Source organism: Canis aureus, chromosome 25 (genome assembly GCF_053574225.1).
Source record: "Canis aureus isolate CA01 chromosome 25, VMU_Caureus_v.1.0, whole genome shotgun sequence".
NCBI classification, from domain to species: Eukaryota; Metazoa; Chordata; class Mammalia; order Carnivora; family Canidae; genus Canis; species Canis aureus.
The window spans coordinates 38,472,912-38,496,879 of record NC_135635.1 but is presented as its reverse complement, the minus strand read 5'-3'; the positions used below and the strand labels follow the sequence as shown (position 1 = coordinate 38,496,879).

The 23,968-nt window shown below is 45.5% G+C and overlaps 1 protein-coding gene across 2 annotated transcripts; it reads right to left on the bottom strand.

The window, feature by feature from the left end:
• Window positions 1–382: 382 nt before the first annotated feature.
• Window positions 383–20,043, bottom strand: FOXJ2 (forkhead box J2). Of its 2 annotated transcripts, XM_077871184.1 has the most exons (11): window positions 18,876–20,043; window positions 12,354–12,700; window positions 10,992–11,066; window positions 10,184–10,252; window positions 9,859–9,999; window positions 9,204–9,402; window positions 6,285–6,686; window positions 5,818–5,919; window positions 5,046–5,255; window positions 4,312–4,410; window positions 383–3,152 (listed from the first exon to the last, which is right to left on the bottom strand). In XM_077871184.1, exons 2-11 carry the CDS (start codon window positions 12,684–12,686, stop codon window positions 3,064–3,066), a joined length of 1,719 nt encoding a protein of 572 aa, XP_077727310.1. In that variant the 5' UTR covers window positions 12,687–12,700; window positions 18,876–20,043; the 3' UTR covers window positions 383–3,063. The 2 variants fall into 2 exon arrangements, with proteins under 2 accessions (XP_077727310.1, XP_077727311.1); XM_077871185.1 differs by lacking the exons at window positions 12,354–12,700; window positions 18,876–20,043 and adding an exon at window positions 12,001–12,246.
• Between the last annotated feature and the right edge of the window lie 3,925 nt (window positions 20,044–23,968).

The window sequence follows — 23,968 nt, the reverse complement described above, 5'->3', positions numbered from 1 at the left end:
GAAAGAAAAATCAATGTTAAAAGCATGTCTTTTAATTCTCCTTTCCCATCAATCTTACAAAACAATTTCAAGGGATGGCTCAGTGGTTGAGCGTCTGCCTTTGGCTCAGCATGTGATCCCAGTCGTGAGATTGAGTCCTACATGGGGCTCCCTATGGGGAGCCTGCTTCTCCCTCTGTCTCTGCCTCTTACCCTGTATCTCTCATGGATAAATAAATAAAACCTTAAAAAAAAAATTTCAAGATCAACTAATTGAATGTGGGGGTAGGAGGTAGGGAAGGGGTCCAAGGCCAGTTGAAAACATAGGATTCCACTCTTCTCCCTTCCTACCCTGGCAAAAAAAAATTTGAGACCAGCACCAGTAAGATAAAACCATGTAAACGTTCTTCTTCCTTTTCTTTTTTTATTAAGAAAGCATGCAAAACACAACAACAACAACTTGTGAGATCACACACCCCCTTGCCAGCCTGCACCAATGCAAAGCATTATGGGTGGTACAAGGGACTCACCAAACCAGAAACATGGGGGTTGAAGAGAGGAAAGCAAGGATGAGTATATCTATACCAAATAATTGCTCTTCCTGTCCCTCTCCTCCCATTTCTCCCTTATGTCCTCTTATAGGCAGTGAGGTCCTGCAGTTTTGCACACATCACCCAATACAACAACGACTATACTTCGAGCCCAGCCATGCTGGACCAATAAGAAAAAGGAGTATTGTTTCCATTTCGTGGAGGGGAGGGAAAATGGAGGCCCAAAGAGAGTCAGCTTTGTCCTGTGCCATTTAGCCAGGCTGAGTTGAAATGGAAGGAAGCTAAGATCCCAGGAGGCCTGATGGCCCATCTCCAGCCCTAGCCCCAAACTTCAATTACTCCGGCAGCCCACCAGAGTCCTAATGAGACTAGTTTTCAGAAGACACAGTTGAAATCGTAAACAAGGGACATTTACATGTACAATTTTGTCTACCCTTGCAAATCCTGTGCAGATCTGAGTAGAACAGGGGTTGAGAAGAGAGAAGTGATCCTCTGTAAAGAGAGTCTTGGGGAAGACAGACGGGAAGTTGTGTCTAGGAGGCACCTTGACTAGAAGGAATAAAGAAGAGATGCCTAGAACAGACACAGGGCAAAGGCATTTTGCCACCCTCTAAGAGAGATTCTCCTTTCCTCAATGGGAAATATCATGTGATACTTCAACCCCACTGACAGCCCAACAGCGGGGGATTCAAGCCACTCACACCCTCATATCTTACAAAGAACTTCACAGAAATAAAGTGCTCTTTAGTTAACCGCCCTTTCCTGCCCCTCTGCTTCAGCCTTCTTCAACAAACTCTTGCATATAACCCCCTTAAAAAGAAAGGAAGGGGTGGGTGAGGGGAAAAGCAGAAGAGTGGAAAGCCAGATCTCCTGGAAGTCATGGGTAATAAAAGAATATGAACAAAAAGCAGAAATAACAGAGAGAGTGGCCTTGTCCATTCCTTACATGTCATTCTGTAGCTTTCAGAAAGCAAACATTCAGTGAAATAAAAACAGAAGTAAAATTGCTCTTCCCTCTTGCAGCTAATATTCAACAGTTAACATTAAACATACACTAAGTGCTTTGCAGCAGTAACTCATGGCCACTTCTCATTAAAGGAGAGAAGTTTGTTCCTTACCTTTTTCTGGGCGGGGGTCTCTCTTAGCCCTCATAAACTCTCCTCTCTAAATTATTTACTCCCCTCTACCAATTTCCTTTACCCCCTCAGAAGCCTAATGGCAAAAGCTTCAGCCCCAATGATCTGGATTTCAAGAGAAGCATTTGCCTACACAGCTAAATAACTGAAATACTCCCTGCCCATGTGTATACCAACTTCTCTCTCTCTCCTCACCTTCCTATCATCGACACCATAGGTTTGGCTCTGCTACGATCAGTGGGAAAGAAGTTCCCATCTTGCCCTAGGAATATGATGAAACTAAGAGTGTTAATGGCTTGCTTTTCTTTCTTGAGAGTTCTAGAAAATGGGAGAAGAAAATAAAAGGGGAGGAAGAGGTGAGCAAACAACTGAAGGAAGACAAAATACTATTTGCCAAATGAGAAAAGGGGATTGAAGGATAATTTGTAAGTGCAAATATGAGCCACATTTAATTTCCAGAGAAAATTATGTTTAAACATTCAAAAGGGTTAAATTGAAACTATCTCCTAAAAGCTGAACCTCTGCTGTATGGTTGTCCTCAATCCTACCACAGAAGCAGAGTTCTGGCTAAGACCAATCTATCTCCAATAGACTAAGGGGTAGGAATAAGCCAATGGAAGTTTCCAGTAACATATAGAAACTGACCGTTTTATATTCCATCACCCCTCTACAGCACTTGACTCCACCCAACCCAGACTTCTTATTCCACTAGGATTTTATTATCACCCTCCTGCACCACCACCATCACTCTCACCCTAGATGGGAGTGAGGATTGGCAGAGGTAAGAATTGAAGATCTAAAGGGACAAAAAAGAGCTCAGAGGACAAAATTAGCACCATTGAGTAGAACCTGCAAATTCATGGCTATGAAGCAGTGTTTTAGATCCCTTTTACTTGAGAATGTGGCTTCTCTAGTACTGGACTGAACTGACAGGAACAGAAAACAATTTAGGTCCAAAAGGTGAGATCAGCATTGAGCTTCTCAAAGAGAAAGGTCAATCAAGGTTTGAAACCTTTCTCTGTGGCCATGAAGGCCTCACCTTCCAGCCAGATTTTAAATTAGCAAGGGGTGAACACGGTCTGTGGGGGAGGGACAGGAGACTGGGGATAGCATATAACCAATAATAATAATAACAATAATAATAATAATAATAATAATACCATAATAAGAATAATAATAAAAGAATTAGGAAAAACACAAGAAGGAAGAGGAAGAAGGAGGCAGGAAAGAGGGGGTTATCTTCGGCAGCATCTTGCGGTGGCTTCTCTGACAGAGCAAGAAAAAAAGAGGATATATAACTATATACAGCAAGGAGGAAGGGATGGGCTGGGACCGCTCTTGCCCCACTGCCGGACTTCGCCGCCCAGCCCTGGGCTCATGGCCACTTTCCATGATGCCCTAAGTGATCAAGTCCCAGTCGAAGTCATCAGGGATCTCCTCATTGGCGCCAGGAGGTGGAACTGGTGGCCGAGGGACCATATGGTGTGCTGTTGGGAAGAGAAAAAGAAATTAAAAGGAGAGTTATTCTATCCATCTAGATTGGCAATGCTCAGCCCCAAATAAGGGGCTGGTGCCCTTATTTGGCAATGCTCAGCCCCATGAGGAAGGGCTGGTGAAACTATAGTCCTTATCAGCCGAGTTATTTTTGCTGCTAGCCACCACTTCAGTGGTGGAAATAAACCAGAGCAAACATAGGTCACATGGCAATTTAATACTATGCAACCAGTAAGAATTATACTTATGAAGATCATGTAATAATGAAAAAAATACCATATAGAATGTACTATTATATAAAGTCACAGTACAGGAATTTGTAAACATATTAATGTATAAGGAATGCATGAGCCGAGAGTCTGATGTCACCCGAAAAATTGAAAACACTTGTGGTTAGGCAAGATAATAATAGTGATTTTCCAAAATGTATTTAAAAGGGAACGATCTGCTCAATTTATACTCTTTATGGCAAGTTAGGGTCTCCTTCCAACCCTCCCTACCCCCCATCAGAGGTAGTTCAATCCCAGATCCCTGATACGAGGAGTCAGCTGACAGGAAAGCAGACATGGGCACAAAGCAGGTATGTCTGGATGATATGTTCATTGTATCTGCCTGATCATGTCTTCCATCTAGATTCCAAAGCTGGACATAAATGTTCTATATCTTGGGTCTGCATGCATGCTTTTACTTCCTTTTTTTTTTTTTTAAGATTTTATTTATCCAAATGAGAGAGAGAGAAAGAGAGAGAGAGAGCACGAGCTGGGAGAGGGGCAGAGAGAGAGGAAGAAGTAGGCTCCCCACCGAGCAGGGAGCCCGACTTGGGGCTCAAACTCAGGACCCCAAGATCATGACCTGAGCTGAAGGCAGACCTCAACTGTCTGAGCCACCCAGGCATCCCTGCTTTTACTTCCTTTTATGATCATAGGCACAAGTTTTGCTTAAAGTAAAGCAATCTTCTTTGGTCTCCCATGACATATGCCTCCCTCACAAATGGGCCCACCCTCCAGCCTTAGGGATCATGAAGGCTTACCTACTCCCAGCAGGGGCAAGCAAAAGGGAAGAGAATGCAGGCTCAGAGCCAGAGGAAAGCAAAACAGCTCATCAGGGCAGAGAGGGTTGGGTTGTTGGAGAAACAAGCTCCCCAGCTCTTACCTGGGCGATTGTATGCTGCTGAGTCCTGGGTGGGGATGGGGTACATTGGTGATGGGCCAGGATAGAGGTGGGGGGCTTGTGGGTGCACATAAGAGTTCACTGCCAAAGCAAGATAGGAGTTACTTGAGTAAGCTTCATTCTAGTCAATGAAGTGGGCCCACTATAGAGGGGGAAAGAAGTACTCTGTTTCCCCTTCATATCTGCTCTCTTCCTTGCTCTGTTTGGTTGCTCCAGCAAACACAAAGGCTTTCTGCAGGAGCTGTTGGTCCTCACAGCTTAGGGTAAGAAGGGACCCTAATTGTCCCTGGAACTATAAAATACCAAGGCTATTCAAAGGATGACAAATATAGAAACAGAGATAGAAACACGATCCTTGAATCTCTCTCGTTTCACTGGCTTGAAGATCATGTAACCACAGAGAATCACAACACCACCTGATATGATCCAGGTTGGGGTAGCCGAGACACAAACTTGGAATGGGCACTTTCTCCTCCCTTTTCTTAAGTAATTCTGATCTCCCAAATTAAGGTGTAAAAAGAGAATCATACAGTTTTTCAGTACGGGACTTTACTAATACACTAAACCTTCAGTCAATGTAGTAGACAAACTAGTCCCATTGTTCAGTTTGGGTCACTGCTCATCAGATGATTTTTCTCAACTCTCTTCTGTCCTTTACCTCCCCCTCTCTTTTTGTCATAGTCTCCACCTCCTTGGCAACTTGCTTTGTTCACTACCTTGGTTCATGGCTGGCTCTTGTTTGCCACTGGTAAGGGCACAGGAGTCAGCAATACGGGCAGGGGCTGGTGGCCGGTGGGAGCCCCCTTGTGGGGGCACATGACCAGTCTGAGTGAGGAAGTGGTTGAGAGAGTCACACAGATTGGCAATGTGATGCTGATCGAGGCTCCAGTTCTTCTGCTCTGCCTGCCGCAGACTCTCCATCAGTTCTGCAAACAGAGAAGCAAGAAATGCTACCCTTTGCAGAGGTCCCGAAGCCCCTACGGTATTTACCCCTATCTCACTGATTCCCAACCACATCATGAATCAACACCACTGACTAGGTTCATTGCCAAAAATAAGTGACATCTCTTAGAGCTCTACATTTTCAAACTCTTCTTCTATTTGCTCCTTACTAAATTCTTATTATAATTTCCATCTCCACCAGTAAAGAAAACAAAATTTCAAAGTGAGCAAATGAATTAGCCAGTAAATGGTGACAAAACTACAAAATAGTGGTCCAGGTTTCTGAATTCCTGAGAGCCTTCCCTCTCTAAGGACAGAACTAGCCAAGATAAAACATGGTCATATTTTTAGTGCATTAAGGCAAAATTATGAAATTTGAAAATAACATTGGCATCATCCACGTTGGGAAATATGGAGGGGAAACAATGGAATCCTCCATCCCCACACTTCATTTAACCACTCCCTTCTGCTTTGCTGGTTTCTACTAGGCTTTCAACTCACAACATGCTCCTCTTCCCTCTGGAAGAGGTTCCTCTCATTACTCACCTGAGAACTGTGACTGCTCAATGCTGGACCAGTTGAGCCGATTCACCATCTTAAAGCTTTCCTTTAAGGAGTCGATATTGGAGCACCAGTCAGGAGGAAAGGCTGTAAAGAGGAGAGGAAAATGGATAATAAGCACTCCGAGTATGCAAGGTTATCAATTATGTTACCAAGATAATCTTAAAATCTCTCTCCCTGGAGATCAAGAACTAGTAAAGCTATCAGATGCTTAGGGGATAGGCAACCTAGCTCACAGGCAGGAGAATATGTAAAGCAATCACAGGTGGTCAAAGAAGTCTGTAACATGGAGCTCTAAGTAGCAACATCTGCTCACTCAGAGATGCTGTGCTGGGGGATCGAGGCTAGAGACCCACTGTCAGCTTCCTAACCAACTGCATCTCCAGGCCACAGTCAGAAGAAGGGGGGCAGTTGGCCCTCCTCTCAGATCTCCCTGCACCCTCCTCACTCACCAAAGCCAGTACTGTTCATAGGAGCCTGGCCTTGTGCCTGTTGCTGTGGTGGCGGCGGTGGCTGCTGGGCAGGGTGGGGGTGGGGATGGTGCTGATGTGGGTGGTAGCCTCCGTGCTGCAGTGGGGGTGGATGCATGGTCATCACAGAGGGAGGCCCGTAGCCTTCAGCCCCCGCCGACTTCCCACCTGGTGGGGTACAACCATCTGGGCTTGGGGTGTGCAATGGAGGAGCACCCCCTACAGCTGAAGGGCCCTGGGCTGGTGCCTGCTGTGGCTGCGGCTGTGACTGTTGGGGTGGTGGCTGTGGTGGTTGCTGCTGCTGCTGCTGAGGTGGCGGCGGCGGCTGCTGGTACATGTAGTAGTTGTTAGAGGGTGGCATGTCCCCCAGGAGAGACGAGAAGCCTACAGGGTAGGAGGAGATAGCCAAGTGAATTGGGCAATGCATTTTTCTTTTCCTTTTTTTTTTTTCCAAAGATTCATTTACTTATTTGAGAAAGAGAGAGCATATGTGAACAGGGGGAGGGGCAGGGGGAGAGAGAGAATCTCAAGCAGATTCTCCACTGAGCTCAGAGCTCAATCCCAAGACCCTGAGATCATGACCTGAACCTAAATCAAGAGTTAGACTCTCAACAGACTGAGCTGCCCAGGCACCCCAATGCATTTTTCACTAAACAAGATTTCCACGATTGAGATGGGAGGCCTTGGGCAGAAACCCCAGACTTCCAAGGGTAAGGCTATTCTAGGAAGGCAACGGTCCTCTTGGCTTCCTCTGCCACCCACCATTCTCCCACCTCTAATAACAGAAGGAGTGCCTTGATAGTGCGGCAACTGCTAAAATGTTAGCAAAAAGGTCAGCCTGCACCTTTTTATGCTATTCCTCAGGGATCTGGGGGTAGGGCTGGAATCAAAGTGTCAAAATAAGTCAGATATCAGGTGAAGTTTAGAAAGTAAATTACAAATAAAATAAAGCCATTGGGCACCTGCTCTCTCTTCTTCTTTACTGTGTCTACACTCTTCTTGGATTCACTACCAACAAATGGAGTTGGATGAAGTGTAGAGCAAGGATAGATGAAGTTCTCACACATGTTGGGCAGGGGAGAACTAGAAACTGAGACCAGGTAGGGGCTTTCGGCCACAATTAAACTTGAGTAAATACTTGGCAGTCCTCATTCAATCTAATTTTTCACTTTGTTTATGAGAGCCCCTTCCTACTCCCCACTCCTGATCAACCAATCATCTGGCCTGCACTCATTCCTCAAGCAAAGGCTATAATCTTAGACCATAACGCTAGATCTAAATCCCCCAGGATCTAAGAAAAGAAATCTGGGATGCCTGAGTGGCTCAGTGGTGGAGCATCTGCCTTTGGCTCAAGGCGTGATCCCGGGGTCCTGGGATCGAGTCCCACATCAGGCTCCCCGCGAAGGACCTGCTTCTCCCTCTGCCTGTGTCTCTGCCTCTCTCTCTGTGTCTATCATGAATAAATAAAAATCTTTACAAAAATAATTAATAAGTAAATAAATAAAAGAAGAAATCCACGGCAATTAATATACATTTCCGAAAGGTGGCTTCCAACCATTTTCAATCATCTCATTCATCTCCTGTGGCCTGTACAAGGTGACTGTAGGAACAAGAAGCTCTGATGCCTGACCTGAAGTCTTGACCCCTACCTCTGATTTCTTTAAAACCAGAAACAAACAAGAATCACAGAGGGCTGGACCAGATGATCTCTCAAGGAGACTTCCCAATAGGAACTTTAGATTACTCTTACATGGTAATTTGGGAAATTTGAGTATGGACAAGACATTAAGGAAGTATTATCAACTCTATTAAGAGTAATAATGGCAGTGGATAACCAAGTCTTCATCATTAAGACTGCACACTGAAATAGTATCCATAGGTGAGATGACATGTCTAGGAATTGCCTTAAATTACTCCAATTAAAAAAAAAAAAAAAAAAAAGCTGGGTGGTAAATGAGCTGAAAAAATATTGGTACCTGTTAAAATTGGGCCATTTTAAAAGCTGGAAATCCAAGAGTTTATTACACTGTTTTCTCTATTTTTGCATCTGTTTGAGATTTTTCCTAATAAAAATCCACATGGGGTGCCTGGGTGAGTTAGTTGGTTGAGGGTCTGACTCTTGATTTCGGCTCAGGTCATGATCTCACGAACTCAGGTGGTGTGATCAGGCCCGGAGTTGGGCTCCACCTTGGCACAGAGTCTTTTTAAAGACTAATTCTGTCCCTCCCTCTCTGCACATCTCTCTCTCTCTCTCTCTCTCTCTCTCTCAAATAAATAATCTTTTTTAAAAAAAATCAACATAAATAGGGGCGCCTGGGTGGCTTAGCCAGTTGGGCATCCGCCTCCAGCTCAGGTCATGATCCTGGGGTCCTGGGATCAAGCCCTACATCAGGCTTGCCTGCTTCTCCTTCTTCTCCCTGCTTCCTGTTCTCCTTCACTATTTCTCTCTCTCTCTCTCTCTCTCTCTCCTTCTCTCCATCTCTCTCAAATAAATAAATAAAATCTTTTTTAAAAATCAGTATAAATATAAATATACTAAAGAATTAATTTGTCTCACAGTGAAACAGATTCTGAGGGAAAGGAAACCACTGCTGTCCCCTGGTGGCCATCCTGTAAACGACCTGCTTGCAGCCATAAAGTCACTGCCCTTAGTTTTAGAAGAGGAATCCCTCCAACTCACTTTCTGAAGCTAATAACCCAGCCTGCCTCTTGAAACAGCTGTCCTTCAGAGCTAAGCCAGAAGAGTGTGACTCCAAACATTTTTGGTTTCTGAGATGGTTCCCCTGACCAGTGATCAACCTCTCCTTGTATGAAAAATAAGACAGAAGGGAGAGAAGAGAATGTTATCACCCATTCAGGAGTATAAGGACGTTCATGGCCTCATCCCAACTGCAGGCTCACCATGCTGAGAGGAGGAAGAGGATTTCTCCAGCATGGATTTGTAGAGGTTGCGAAAGGACCAGCTTAGATCCTGAAAATTGATCTCTGAGTAGGAGAATTTGAAGTCGTGGTTGGTGTTATAGAGGGGAGGGGGACCCTCAGCACTTTCTCGGCCTGGAGCCCCTGCTCCTACTGCTCCACCATCCACAGATCCTGTGCCCTGCAGAAAGGAGGGAGTAAGAAAGACTTGATCCATGTATTACGATAAGGACCCAAACATCCCCTTAATGGTCACCAAGCTCTCTGGCTTGTCTTTAGCCTCTCCTAACTTTTCAATGAATAAATACCCTGTCCCTTCCTATCTCCTTTATTCCTATCATGATGTACCTCAAGCCTTTTTCCTAGGCTCTGTCCATCTTCCTTTCTCATAACCTTTTTGGTTCCTCTTCTCTTCTCACCACTTTTCTTGCCCCTGATCTTTCCCAAAGTTCTGTTACATATCCTCTCTCTCTCTCTCTGTCTCCCTCTTCTGCTTTCCCCTTCTTTCCCAATTTCTTTGCCTTATACGTCACAGATACTCAATACATCATTTTGAACTGGCAAATATAGGAATCTGTTCAGCCACCCACTCACCTACCCATCCATCCCCGTGTACCCTGAAATCTCTACTTCTTACCTGGCTGTAGCTGGTGATAGATGTGGGGCTCTGAAGTGACATCTGAGGATTCCCCTCAGAAGGCAGTGAGGCTTCTCCACTCCCTGGTACACCTCCCCGTGGGCTTTTGCTTGCCTCCTGTTCTGGTGAGTCTTGGGATAGCTGAGGGTTATAAAAGAACAGAAATCTAGAAGCAGAAGCTAAACATCCTTCCGAGATCGATGGTTTCAACTCTGCTGGTATTCATCCTTTGCCCCAAACATAGGAAAGGACTGAATATACAGAAAAGGATGTAGAAGGATCAGCTGTCTCAGCAATGGCATCTCCCCATGAGGTGCAGACTTACATCATCATCTGGAGGATGTCTTCTCTTTCGGGAGATGTCAGGGCAGGTGTCGATTGTCCAATATGAGCCCTGGAAAGAGAACCATCCCCAGAGAAAACAAAATCAGTATACATGGAAATTTCCACCTTTGGAAAAGTAGATATTTGGGAGAATTTCCACACACACACACACAAAAATAAGTTATATTAAGAAAAGTAACTGGAGAATCACAGAGAATCCTGAGGGTACTGGCTATTTTTGAGGAGTACATTTGTCCTAAAAGCTCAATGAATAAGTCAGAGGTATGTGATCCGAACACAGGCCTCGATTGTTCTGGAGGAGTAAAATGATGGTATTTAGTTCAAAGAGCTGGAAATGCCCAGACACAACCCTCCCCTTCTGTGTGATCTTAGGCAATGCTCTCCTGAACTCCAGCATCCACATTGATCAAATGAAGACATTGATTTATCTTTTTCCTTTTGAAGATAAAAGTGATGGGCTTTTGTATAGAAAAGTTCCTACAAAGATTATTAAGTCTACCTTTCACATCTAGAAAGAGTGCCACACATAAGAAAGGGGGCATTAAAGTCAACTTTACCATAAATAATTCTATTTAAAAAAAAGATTTCACAATCTTTTTTCTTAGTCACCTGTGCTCGTGGGGGCTCACAAACACGATAGCCACACTCTTCCTTTAAGAAAAAAAATAAAGCTGCTTCTCTAATTAACATTATTTCCTCTTCTGGGTAATTAAAACAGCCACAGGACTCTAGGCTGTCAACTACTCTCCTTCCTGCTCCTCCTTTCAATGCTTACAGGAGCGTCTCACCTTCCCAGGGTCATCCCGAGGTCTGGGTACCTTCCGGAAACACTTGTTGAGAGAAAGGTTGTGCCGAATCGAATTCTAGGGAAGCAGAGAAGCAAGTTAGCTTTGAGCATTGTGTAAAGCAGAAAGTTTTCCAGTAGGACACAGAGGGACAGACACAAAAGGATGTAACATACGTAATAAAGTTCCGGTATCTGGCAAACTTAGTACCTCTTAATTATACTGATGGAGGAACTTACCTAGCAGATAGTGAGAGCAAGGAGATCAGAAAATGCAGAAATTTAATCAATGGGAGGTAATGCCTATAAATTTAAGTACCAGGTGCTTCTGGTATATATATATAAAACTACATAATCTTTCTGGTTATATAGTTTTTCAATCTTTCACCCAACTGACAACAGGTATATAAACACCTCAAAATCACATCTGCCCAGTTTCTTAATTCATTCTGCCTCCAGTAAAAGAATAATACTTTAAAACTGTTTATATAAATAAAAACAAAATATAAATTAGGAACAAAACAAAGGCACAAGTTCACTTTTGTTTTCTCCACAGCCCACAGAATGCTGCATTTGGAGGAAAGAAAGAATGTTGCATATGTGTGTTGAGTGAGGCTGGGGGTTGTGGTAGCTAGCAGGGACACACTCATGAAGGAAAAGCTGAATGCTTTCAATAGACTCCAGATCATTATCTGGTTTGTATGTCAACTAGTGATTTACAGAGCAAAAGAACTACATTAAATCCCCATTCCTACTCAACAACTGGCAAATGAGTTACTGTTCCAAAAGATGAAGAACATCAGTCTTTCTTTGCATGGAAGAGGAGTTTTCTTCTTCCTCTATTGCCAGCCAAACAACTTATCCTGTTACTACTTGCTTGGTGAATAGGCTGTTGGTGAAAGACCTAATCATCATCAGTAGTAGTAGTAGTAGTAGTAGTAGTAGTAGTATACAAATTTCAAAAGATGAGGACTATGTGCAACAAAGCTTTGGAAATCTGATGAGACTCCTACCTCTAGGTAGGAAGAAGCAATGCCATGCCTTGCACAGTGACTTGAACATAGTAGAGTGGCAATAAGTATTTGTGAAATGAATGAATCTCCTTTTTGAGGACTCAGAAGGTAAGAGGGTATGATGAGCAACAGCATCCTGCCATCCTCATAACTACACTTAGTGGCTCGATATCACTGGAGTTTCCCTGATATACCTTATGAAAGTTGTTCAACTCTGAAAAAGAGTAGGGGATGGGAGATATAAGATTTTAAGTTCACACATCTCTGAAACAGGTCAGAGTGGACTGGACCAGGTTATAGGAAGAAACAAAAGTAGAGAAAAAGATTGTCGCAAGTTATAGAAGCCATCCCACCTTCCAACCAATGCCAGCATTCTTGTAATAGGGGAAGTTATCACAGATCCAGCGGTAAATCTCACTGAGGGTCATCTTTTTGGCGGGAGAGGAATTGATGGCATAGGTGATGAGGGTGGCATAGCTGTATCGTGGCTTGCCATCCTGGTGCACTGCTGCGTCGTCTTTACTCAGGGTGGCATTCGGATCTGTGGGTGAGCCTGGGGGACACTTGCGGCTGCCACCTGGAGGCCCAGCCTGGGAGGCACTCCCAAGCTTCTCAATGGTAGCTCGAAGGGTCAGCTGGGGGAGCCAGTCTATGGAGGTGAGGCTACTCTCTAGGTCAGAAGCCATGGTACTTCTGGGTTCTACAGAGGAGAGAACAAAGAGGAGAGGAAAATAGAATAGATGAGTGTTTTATCTGGTTACTAGCACCAAGTAATATTCAAATCTTAGTTCTTTAAGGGAAGTAGAGTTTCTTCCCTCTATAATTCCCATGGGAGACTGTCACAGGACAGTCCTCAACCAAGGGTCCCCAAAGCTCCCAAGCAATATACCACCAATCACCTACCAGATGACAGACTGGTACTTACCCTGTATCTTAATGTAGAACATAGCCAACAGGACTCTCCCTTCATTCAGGACTAAAAGAGAAGTCAAACAACCCACCCAGTTGTGCTATTCCCTCAATTCTCCTTACTTAAACCCCTACAACACAATATCTTAAACTATATCATATTTTTTTGAAAACTTAATAGACCATATAAAATCAGCCAAAGTCTACTCTCCAATTATGTGATGCTTGTTTTATTTACATACGACATCCACAGATAGCACAAGTGAACATGTAAAGAAAAACAGAGTAAACACAAGTATACACCAACGAAGCACACACCAACACTTTTAAAGATGTTTCGTATTAGATAGATTTGAGCACTCACCCTTTTTAATCCCATATATATGCACATGAGGCATATGAGATTTATCCCAAGCAGGAATTATATATGACAATCAGCAAAGGACAGATGCAAGACACACACATACACAGTGGCCCCCATACCCAGAGATCAGTTAGGTATACAATGTACATTACCAGCAAAGCACAAAGTCACACACAGATGTAACACATCCTGAGCACAGCTGCCCACACCTTTAAAGCTACCCCTGGTATGCTCCCGCCCACAGACACCAACACCAGGAAGAAGTCATGGGCAAGGACCTCCCACCTCTGAGCCCGCTGGGCTTCACTGAGCCGGGGGGAGACACCCAGCTGTGTGCACACCGGTAACAATCAGATAGCCTGGCTAAAAATAGCCACTCTGGGGCTAAGAGCTGGCTCCCCTTCTCCCGCCCCCCTCCTCTCTCCTTCCTTCCCAGCCAGGCACGCAGGCTTGCTGCACCTCCATGCAGACTCCTGGTGCTGCCAAACCGCCCACGCCTGATGTTTGCACACCCTGCCGCCACCCACACAGCCTGGGCGCTCTTGCTGGCAGAGAGGTGCAGCTAGAATGAAATCTTGTGGGGCGGGAGGGGGGGGGGGGAGAACGCCGGGTGCTGCTTTCTGCTATTGCAGGGTCTCGGAAGGCTGGCAGGAAGCGCTTGGTAGCCAACTGGCGCTCCCCGAGTGCCCATGCCAGCCACCCGCCCTGAGCACTCCCTGCTTGACAGGTTTGTGCCTGCACAGGCCTGGAGAGGCCGGCCAGTATTTCTTTCCCATATCCCTGTTGACAGTCCCACCAGGGCTTTTCTCAGGAGGAGCCGGGGGTAGCTGGCCCTGTACAGAAACACATCATGTCTGTAATGTCTAAATCCGCACCTGGATGATATGCACAAGTGTTAGGACTCCACACGAATCTACACACTCCAGAGTCAGAAGCTCAAGCCCAGGTATGACTGTCTCCCCCTGTGTTCTGACTCCAACACATCTCACAGGCTGTCAGCTCACTCCGTCTCCCGTGGCAGTGACTCTCCTCCCCTCGAGACTGACCCTCTCTCCTAAGGATCAGCATTCTCACTCATGTCCCTGTCCCCCAAGGTCCCCACCCACACAATCTCTGCATGTAGGCACATGCACCCTGCGCCGGGCTCCTCACCAGCAACACACCCACTCCACAAAGCTGAAGGAAACACCTCAGTGCCTCAGGGGCCTGAACAGCATGAGACCCAACTGAAACCGAAGAACTGCCTGACAGGAGAAAGGGGTGAAAAAAAAAAAGCTATGTTTATAAATAGCATCATGAAGGGATTTCTCCTTCATCCTTAGCTTCTTTCCCCACCACCATCCTTTCCAGCCCACCACCACCATTTTGCCTTAAAATCATGGAAACTCTTGGACACTAATAGGGACATTTAATCATTCCAGGAAGGTTCAGACCTCCTAGCACATTACTAAGTCAAAACACCACAGCATCCAGGGTAAAGCAGGGCGCTTGGGGCAATCATTGGTCCTGCAGGTGGGTAATCACAGCCGAACAGTAATGTGACAATAAGCAAGTGACCAGAGTTCTCCTGGGTCCTCCCCAAAAGGGGAGGTCTGTAAAGAATTTCCTAGTATCTCCTGCTAGGAATCCCTAGGAAACCTCATCTTAAGAACACAGAAGCCTTCCGCAGACCCTTCATTTGAAAGTCTCTCAACACTGGACAAAGGACATGATAATACATTTCAAGCAGTTTACAGAACCCATTTGGCACATGCCAATCACTCTGAACTGCGGAAGGGGAAGCGCTCAGCCTTTGCTGATTGTTCTCTGATCTTCCCTAGCCTTACACCAGCACCAGGTTAGGAGAGGTTAAATTTAACCTTTCTCCAGCACTCTCTCAGTCAGCCCTCCAGATACTGCCTGGCACTCAAAATATATCCTAATCTGGGATGCCTGAGTGGCTCAGCGGTTGAGTGTCTGCCTTCAGCTCAGGTCATGATCCCGGGGTCCTGGGATCGAGTCCCACTTCAGGCTTCTTGCAGGAACCCAGCTTCTCCTTCTACCTATGTCTCTTCCTCTCTCTCTCTGTGTCTCTCTCATGAATAAAGATAACCTTTAAACACATATATTTAAATATCCTAATATATGCATAATATATATTATATATAATAATATATTATAATATATATCCAAATATATTAGGATATATATATCCTAACATACATATCCTAATAATATATATATTATATATATATATATCCTAATATATATATATCCTAATATATATATATATCCTAATCTGACCAGATTCTTGTAAGAAGCTTGCAGTAAAAGGTCCTTCTGATCTTTTGGCACCATGCTCCCTTTACCCATCCCACTTCCTCACCCCCATCACTTCCCCATTCTTGAAGGGCAGCCCAGTGCACAGAACCTTAGAGATGAGGTCCCTCAGTTCTATTCCCAACCTTGACACTGACTCACTCAATGTCCCTAACCATCTGGTGCTCCCTGAAATCCTGATGCCTCAGTTTCCCCCTCCAATAAAAGGGATGAAGTCATAAACACTGCCAAAGCTTCATCCTTGGAGGGAAGTGAATGAAGCTTAATGAGCTCGTGGCTGCTTCACATTCCATGCTCCCCAAAATAATGGCACGAGGCTAATGTGCAGGGCTATTATTAGAAAGGCAAACAAGAGATACTTCCATTTCTCAGTCCAACCAACCTAGTTACCCAGACCTCTCTCTCCAGGTGGGCCTCATGCCACTGGGCTTGGGCAGAACCTAAGTCAGGCTACATTCTTCTCTGCGCGCTGGAAGACTGAAAGGAAATACCCATAGAAACTGGGAAAGGCAGCCAAAGGGCAGGCTCCATCACATCCACAGGACGTCTAATTAAGACTACAGTACTGGGAGAAAGGTGGAGAAAAAGAGAAAGAAATTCTGATGGAGTGGATTAGTGACCCTAGATGAGATGTGTAAGATCCAAAATAATAGGTAAAGTTTTCTTCCCACTTTATCCAAAAGGCCAGGAATTGTTCTCTGGATGGTGCCAAGGTCAGGTACTCCGGAATGATAACTTCCTGCTCTGGACGGAATGCCAAAACTAATAGAGCAGTGGTTAAGTTTACCACATCACCAATTACCAGTCAGGCTGCCTGGGTTTCAATCCTGGTTCCATTATGTCCTGGCTGTGCAAGCTTGGGCAAGTTACTTAACCTCTCTGTGTTGTTTCTTCATCTATAAAATAGAGATGATAACTGTACCTGCATAGGGTTGTTGTGAGGATTGCCTCAAATTAATATTTTAAGGCATTTAGCAAGTGTTATGTAAGTATAACTATTATTATTATTTTGAATGGGGGAAAAAAGAGAATATTAGAAAATAGAAAGCAGACCATAGAGGTAAGAATGGAAGCAGCAAACCTGCAATGATTCACATTACCAAACCTGCACTGAGTTTGCAATAGCTTTCAGGATGCCAGAATCTAAAACTTTTACTTTGGAGATAGTATCACCCCACTACTAACCAATGCCAGGACTAAGTAAAGTCCAAATATGAAGGAACAAGGGGATATCACCTCTTATTTTTCAGCAGGGACCAAGTCTAGTCATAAGACATGATCTGGAAAACAGCACTCTCTAAATCATAGTTAATCCAACCCAACAGCCATCTGCTTCCAACAGACACCGCAGAGGCAAGGAGAATTAGGGAAACTCCGTCCCTAATTCAGGGCCAGTTACACTGTGTGGTGGTGGTACACCTGGAGCTGTTGTGATACAGTTCACTCTGAGCCACTCAACAAGTTGCATTCCAGCATCTGGGAAAGCATTTTGGGAGAAATAGGTTGCTATTACACCAGAGTCGGCTCTTTTCACAAAAAAGGGGAGGGAGTTCTTGAGTTAAGAGCCAAGGATCCTCATGGTTTTGAGACCAGAGATATCAGAAATTAAACTCTCCTGCTGGCTTTAGAAGAAGTGACCCCAGCATGACACTGAGCTGCCCTGCCATATGAAATGACTTTCGCCCAACCATTCGCGAGGGTTCCCGCTGGCCACGGCAGGCCAAGCCTCTCCTCCAAGCAGGGAGCCTTACCAGCACCCTCTCCAGGTCCTTGAACAGAGGCACCGGCTTCTAGAGGCCTACCAGAAACATAGGATTCTGGGTAATTGGAGGCTTGGTCTGAAAAACACATGACTATCTCCACACACGTACCCACTCAAAACAGAGCCACATTCACCTGAATTAGGAAACACAGGCACACCATGTAGAGAATGCGCAGCACAGCTATACAAACCTAGATGATAACCCTGTCTCATATACCACCACATAAGGTGGTTTCCAGGACCAAGTGGCTGTATGTAGGGACTTAGGCAGCCCATTATGGCCCAGATGCAGAAAGAAGAAACATAAAAACCCACTTAGGATGAAGTGTTGCACTTGGTTTTGCTATAGGTGCACATAGAAAATGAGAGATGTACTAAAGGCAAAGCAGGAAAGCGGGCGCCCAGCTAGTGATCCCAGGCTGCAAGACACACTGCTAAACACGTAGCCCGGTGTCAGCTAGAAGGAGGTCCTGGCACCTTTTTCCTGCCTTTTCTGACAATGCTGGGCTTTGGTGATTCCTGCTCGTATCTCATGAAAGAAACTTAAATAAAAGATTCCAGGGACACACAACTGAACAAGAAATGGGAAGGGAAAAGATGAAACTATTAGGTGGTTTCTGAAAGAAAATTCATCACAGGTCAAATCTCCCTGGTGATCAACTTTTTTAGACGAAAGACTGGAAGGAGACTGAGCAGCAACACCCCTCTCTTCCTAGCCAGGATCTGCTTTTTTCTGATGAAATGGCGGTGAGGACGGGAGCTGTGGACAGGAGCTGTGTAGGGCACAAGGACAGGCGTACAGGGCCAGCATTATGGAAGAATTTCGACCCAGGAGTTGGTGTTCCCCTACACCCTTTCTTCCTGCCTTGGGATATTTAGGATTTTCATTTTCCCTCTGGATTTTATTGATAGAGGCATGCTTCCATCCGGAATGAGTATGCCGCAAGAGGAGGTCTCCTGGTGTCTGAGGAAGGGTGAGTGGGGACAGACTGACTTTCTTGTCCAGGAGATGGTAATCACAGTGGGTTGGAGAGAACAGCTCTGGTAGACAGACATTAAGCTGACGGAGTCTTACAAGGTAAGAACAGGTAATATCAGTGGAAGCCATAGCCAAGTCTAGGCCATGAAATGCCACGATGACTTTAGTGAAGTAAAAAAGCCCAAGAATGGGGGGCAGTATGGGATCCTGGTTGGGAAGTATCCATCATTATTACACAGTATGGATGGAGTTCTGAAAATGCAGGTGTTTGCTGATATTCCTCTGACCTCAGCATGGAAACATACCCGTCCCTAGGGACCTCAAATGAATCCCATCCATCTAGCCACCGAACACTAGGAAACCCATTTCTCAGAGCCTCTGCAACAAGATAGAAGTTTGAATCCAGGAGCTTCTTCAGAACACATTCCCCAGAAGAGTCTCTTTTTCCTTCCCCAGTGATGAAACCCAAGAGCCACCATCTCAGCCCCTCCTACACCCACTGGTACCTAAAGAGGACAGAGAAGGTGAAAGAAAGCACTAACCTGTCTCCAAGGTTCCCCCAGTAAAAGGAGGGAACCACCTGGTACTGGAGTTTGGGGTTGGAGGGACTCCCCTCTTCAAAGGCAGATGAAGGGTCTCATCCTCAGTGGCTCTTCCTGTACTTGGCTGAACATCCCAAACTGGGGTGGGGAACCGGGTCCCCTGAGGATGAGGAGCGGAGGGAGGAGGAGGAGGAGGAGGAGGAGGAGGAGGAGGAGGAGGAGGAGGAGGTGGAGGAGAAGGAGGTCCTACCTGGGGAAGGTGGCACACCCCCCACACCCTGCCAGTTACCCTGGGGAGGAGGGGAGGAGCCTCTCCCAACCAGGAGTTGTCTCCTCCCCCTTGGGGGAGTCCCCCTCCCCCCCAAACTGGATCTTTCGGGAGTGGAGGGCTCTTTCTGTGTGCTGGAGATCTGAGCGGAGGGGCTCTGCCCTGTTCCACTGTCTAGGTACAAGGAAGTTGAGAGGAGAGTTCTTCCCCTCTCCTGAGAGGCCGAAAGCCGACTCCTCTTCTTTTCCCTCGAGTGTCCTCCGCTCCTGGATGTGAGGACTCGTCTCCCCTGTGAGTACTGGATAGGATGGAGGGCGCCTACTCCAGAGGCATTTCCTCCTTTCTCTGAGCCTCAAAAGTCCTGAACTGCGGCGAGTGTGCGTTTGGAGGGGCGGAGGCACGCTGGGCGGTCTCGCTCGGTCGGCTTCCTTTAGCAGGATCGCCCCGTCCACTCCGGGAGGTCGGTCCCCCGGGCCAGGAGGGGGGTGTTCCTCGCCCCCAGGGGAGACGAGACGCTCCTCGACAGGGGTCTCTTCGGTCCCTCGCCCGAGTGGAAAGGGTCTCCGCTCCTGCGCGGAGGGAGGCTGCTCGCGTCCGCGCTCCCGCCTCCGCTCCGGGGGCGCCCCCGAGGGTGGGGTTCTCCGACGCCCCGCTCTCCGCGAGCTGGCCTGGGTAGCAGGGTCCGGGAGGCCGCGGCTCCCGACTCGGGTCCCCGGCTACCGTGGCGGCAGCGCCTCGTCTAGTCCCGTCCCGTCCGGTCCGCTCCGCTCGGCGCGCGAGGCCCCCGGCGCTGCCACCCCTCGGGCTCCGGCCGGTCCGGGCTCCCGGGGAGCCAGAAGGCGGACGGACGGTGGCGGGGCTCGGCTCGGGCTCGGGCTCGGCTCGGCTCCGCTGCAGGCCCCGGCTCCTCCCCGGCCTCCGCGCCGCGCTTCGCGCCCCTCCCCCTCCCCCGCCCGCCCGGCCGCCGCCGCGGCCGCCGCCGCCGCCTCCCCGCGCGGGTTAAGGAGGAGCCGGCGGCGCCGGGAGAGCCGCGGGGCCCGCAGCCCGGGGACGCGCCGCCGCTCGGGCCGCTGCAGCCGCGCGGCCGCTGGACCCCGAGCGCTCCCGGGCGGCGCGGGACGGCAGCCCCCTGCGCTCGCGATCGGGGCAGTGCGCCCCCCGCCCCCGCCCCCCGCCTCCAGGGCACGCCCGACACTGTCAGCCGCAGTTTTACACGCGCCTTGCGGCGTGTTCTACACGCTACAGACCCGAGGCGCTCTCCCCGGAATGTCTCTGATGGCCTTCCCGGTCCCCGGAGATGCTGTGTCAAGGGTGATGGCGTTGGGTCGGGGTCAGCCGGTTACCCTGACATCATCCTGGAGTTCAGCAAACGCCTGGGCGTGTAAAGAGATAAAGGAGCATGCAACGGAGAGAACTGCAGACCAAACTCTGTATAAACTTGAGCAAGGCCCCTGGTCTATGGAACCTTAGCGAAGAGGGGACCTCGAGACTCGCCCTGAGTACCCACGAGGGCTGGTGCAGAGACCTCATGAGATGACTGATGTGAACATGCTTTTTAAACTGTACGGTATACAGAGGTTGCAAAACATGGTTTCTCATTGACGGGCTTGTAACCCGTCTTATCCTGAATGTCACCCAGTATGGCATGTTCTCTGCCCTTTACAGAAAACCCCCCACCCAGAGACTGAAAAGGCCACCGGGGAGCCCACCTCTACTTTTCCTCCTCCAGTCACATGATTCCTCTGGAAATCCTTATATACTTCATCCTCTGACCTATTAAACTGTTATCATTCTACTTTCCATCATATAAAATAATATGAAGGCAAAAATGTCATCCACGAAATATTCAAATTCCTCCAAAAAGACTAAATATTCAAGATTACAGCTTGATTGACTACATTACACATCAAGATGGTAAAGTCTTTTATCTTCTGGCTAAATGTATGATAGTTTAAGTTATACATATGTAAAATTACTTTATAATTACAGTGTGCCCAGGCATTGAGCTAAGAACTCTGCCTGTATTATCATATTTAATTCTTCCAGTGATCCCATAAGGTACTACTATTATAATACCTATTTTACAGATGAGAAAACTGATTTAGAGATTATGACTGTGTCTAAATTCACATGATTAGCAAGTAGTAGTCAGGACTGAAACTGACAAATCCAAATAACTACAAAGACCCAACTCTTAACTTCTATTTCATTGCCCTGAACTGTCAGAATCAAAAACCACCCTTAAACTTATTGTAATAGAGATGTATGGGGACAGATGGTAGTGACATTTGTGATTGAATATAGCATAATGGATACATGTGTCCAATCACTAGGTTGTATACCTGAAACTGATGTAGCATTGTGTGTCAACTATACTCAAAAGAGAAATTAGATAACATTTCCTCTACATAAATAGAAAGCCGAAAGGTCAATTGGTTGGTTGTGATATATATATATAAGGAAAAAAAAATCCTTAAACTTAAAGGAAGTAAAACCCAATTGGGCCTTTTCTTTCTCCCCACCCTTACTATATCCAGATTTAAAGCTGTATTTCCCTTTTTAACATTAACTTGTTCTCCCATACACAGATAATTTGTTATCAAATGCTTCTTGCCAAGTGTTAGATGTTCTGTTATGTTTCATTTGTCAATCATTTTCGACATTTTCTATGTATTGTCAAATTTGGGGAACACGGGTAGAGAGGTAATACTAAAAATGGGAAAGCTTGGGAAGAATTAGACTCTCTTTTCCTAGAAATTTAGAAAAATTGAAAGCTCATGAAATTATTTGATATATGCAAGGTATTTGTTGCATTATTTATAACGGTAGAAAATGAGAAAATTTGCTTAAATAACCATAATAGGGTAACCATTAAATGGTACATATAATGGTATAATAGATAATTTTCTTTTTGTGTCTTCTTACCAGTTAGACATTTTTCAGTGGGCCTGCATTATCTTAAATAACCATTTTTTCATTTATCTGAATATATTCTAGTAAGAAAATCATATTTAAAAGTTTGTATAATACAATCTATAGTTGCTTTTTAAATATATACTTATGTATATGTACATATTTGAGTATACACACACACACAGGGGTATACATCAAAGATGTGAGCTTGAAGATTATTTACCTCATTTTCTACTATATCTATAATTAGTGTTCATATGGGTTTTGCTTATGTAATTTTTAAACTAAAACAAACTGATTAATAAGCCTGTGTTTGTTTTGTTTTTGCTCTAAAACGGGGGAAGCACTTGCATTCATCCTCCGTATACCTTGCATTAAGGAGGGTGAGATGGAGCAGAATAAAAATATAGTCACTGAGGTGCACCTGTCTGGCTTAGTCATTAGAGCATGCTGCTCTTGAGCTTGAGGTCATGAGTTTGAGCCCCATATTGGGTATAGAGCTCACAAAAAAACTACATATATTTGTGTGTGTGTGTGTGTGTATGTATTATATGTATGTATGTATATAGTGTGTGTGCGTGTGTGTATATATATAAAGTTGATGATAATATGCCACGATACTGTTCTGGAAGGATTTATTAAAGACTTCTGTATTGTATGAAACTCAGTGGATAAGATTTGTGTATCCAAATCCCAGCTGTGGTGCTCAATAACTGTGAGAACTTAAATTACTTAACTGTTCTGTTTCCTCATCAGTAAAATGGGGATGATAATAGTACCTACTTTACAGTGTTGTGGAAAGACTATGTGACTTTATGCATGGAATACATCTAGATAAGTGCACGGAGAAGAACTTGCAGCTTGAAAGAGGCTTAAAAATCACACCAAACAAATGCAATGTATATGGATTAAGAGATATATCCATCAAATACAATATATAGACATTGCACATTGCAGCGGGGGTGTGGGGGGGTCCTGATTTGAACAAAGCAACTGGAAAAATATTATGAAGCAGTCGGTACAGTTTCAATCTTAACTCTGCTGATATCAAAGAATTATTGTTAGATGTGTTAATAGTTATTATTGTTATTATTTAAGGATCTTTATCTTTTAAAAATGCATATTGCAGTATTTAATCATGAATTGCCTGAAATTTCCTTCAAAGTAAGCAAGGGATGGGGAGAGAGGTATAGATGATAAAAGATTGACCAAGTGTTGCTTATTACAATATGTTTTGTTTTGTTTTTGAAATACTAGTCTCCCGGCACCTGGCTGGCTGAATCAGTAGAACATACGACTCTTGATTTCAGGGTGGTGAGTTCGAGCCCCATCTTGGGTGTAGAGATGCTTAAAAGCAAAATCTTTTAAAAATAAATAGAGAAGGTGATAGGACATGAGAGACTCCTAACTCTGGGAAACAAACAAGGGGTAGTGGAAGGGGAGGTGGGTGGGGGGTGGGGGTGACTGGGTGATGGGCACTGAGCGGGGCACTTGATGGGATGAGCACTGGGTGTTACACTATATGTTGGCAAATCGAACTTCAATTAAAAAATATACATGGGCAGCCTGGGTGGCTCAACAGTTTGGTGCCTGCCTTCAGCCCAGGGCGTGATCCTGGAGACCTCCCTGCATGGAGCCTGCTTCTCCCTCTGTGTCTCTGCCTCAATCTGTGTCTCTCATGAATAAATAAATAAAATAATAAATAAATAAATAAATAAATAAGCAAACAAACTATTCTCTCTACATTTGTATGTGTTTGAAATCTTACAAAATAGTTTTTTAAGGGACTCCTGGCTGGCTCACTGGGCTCATAGAGCATGTGACTCGATCTTGGGATCCTGAACTAAAGCCCCACGTTGAGGGTAGAGCTTTAAAAAAAAAAAAAAAAAAGTTTTTAAAACACACTGTTTAA

Excerpts from the sequence above, each read along its gene's own strand:
- FOXJ2 (XM_077871184.1), bottom strand. The coding sequence starts at position 12,686 with ATGGCTTCTGACCTAGAGAGTAGCCTCACCTCCATAGACTGGCTCCCC. Across the intron at positions 11,067-12,353 it reads ATGCTGGCATTGGTTGGAAG|AATTCGATTCGGCACAACCT; the intron begins GTGGGATGGCTT and ends CTGCTTCCCTAG. Across the intron at positions 3,153-4,311 it reads AGCAGCATACAATCGCCCAG|CACACCATATGGTCCCTCGG; the intron begins GTAAGAGCTGGG and ends TCTTCCCAACAG.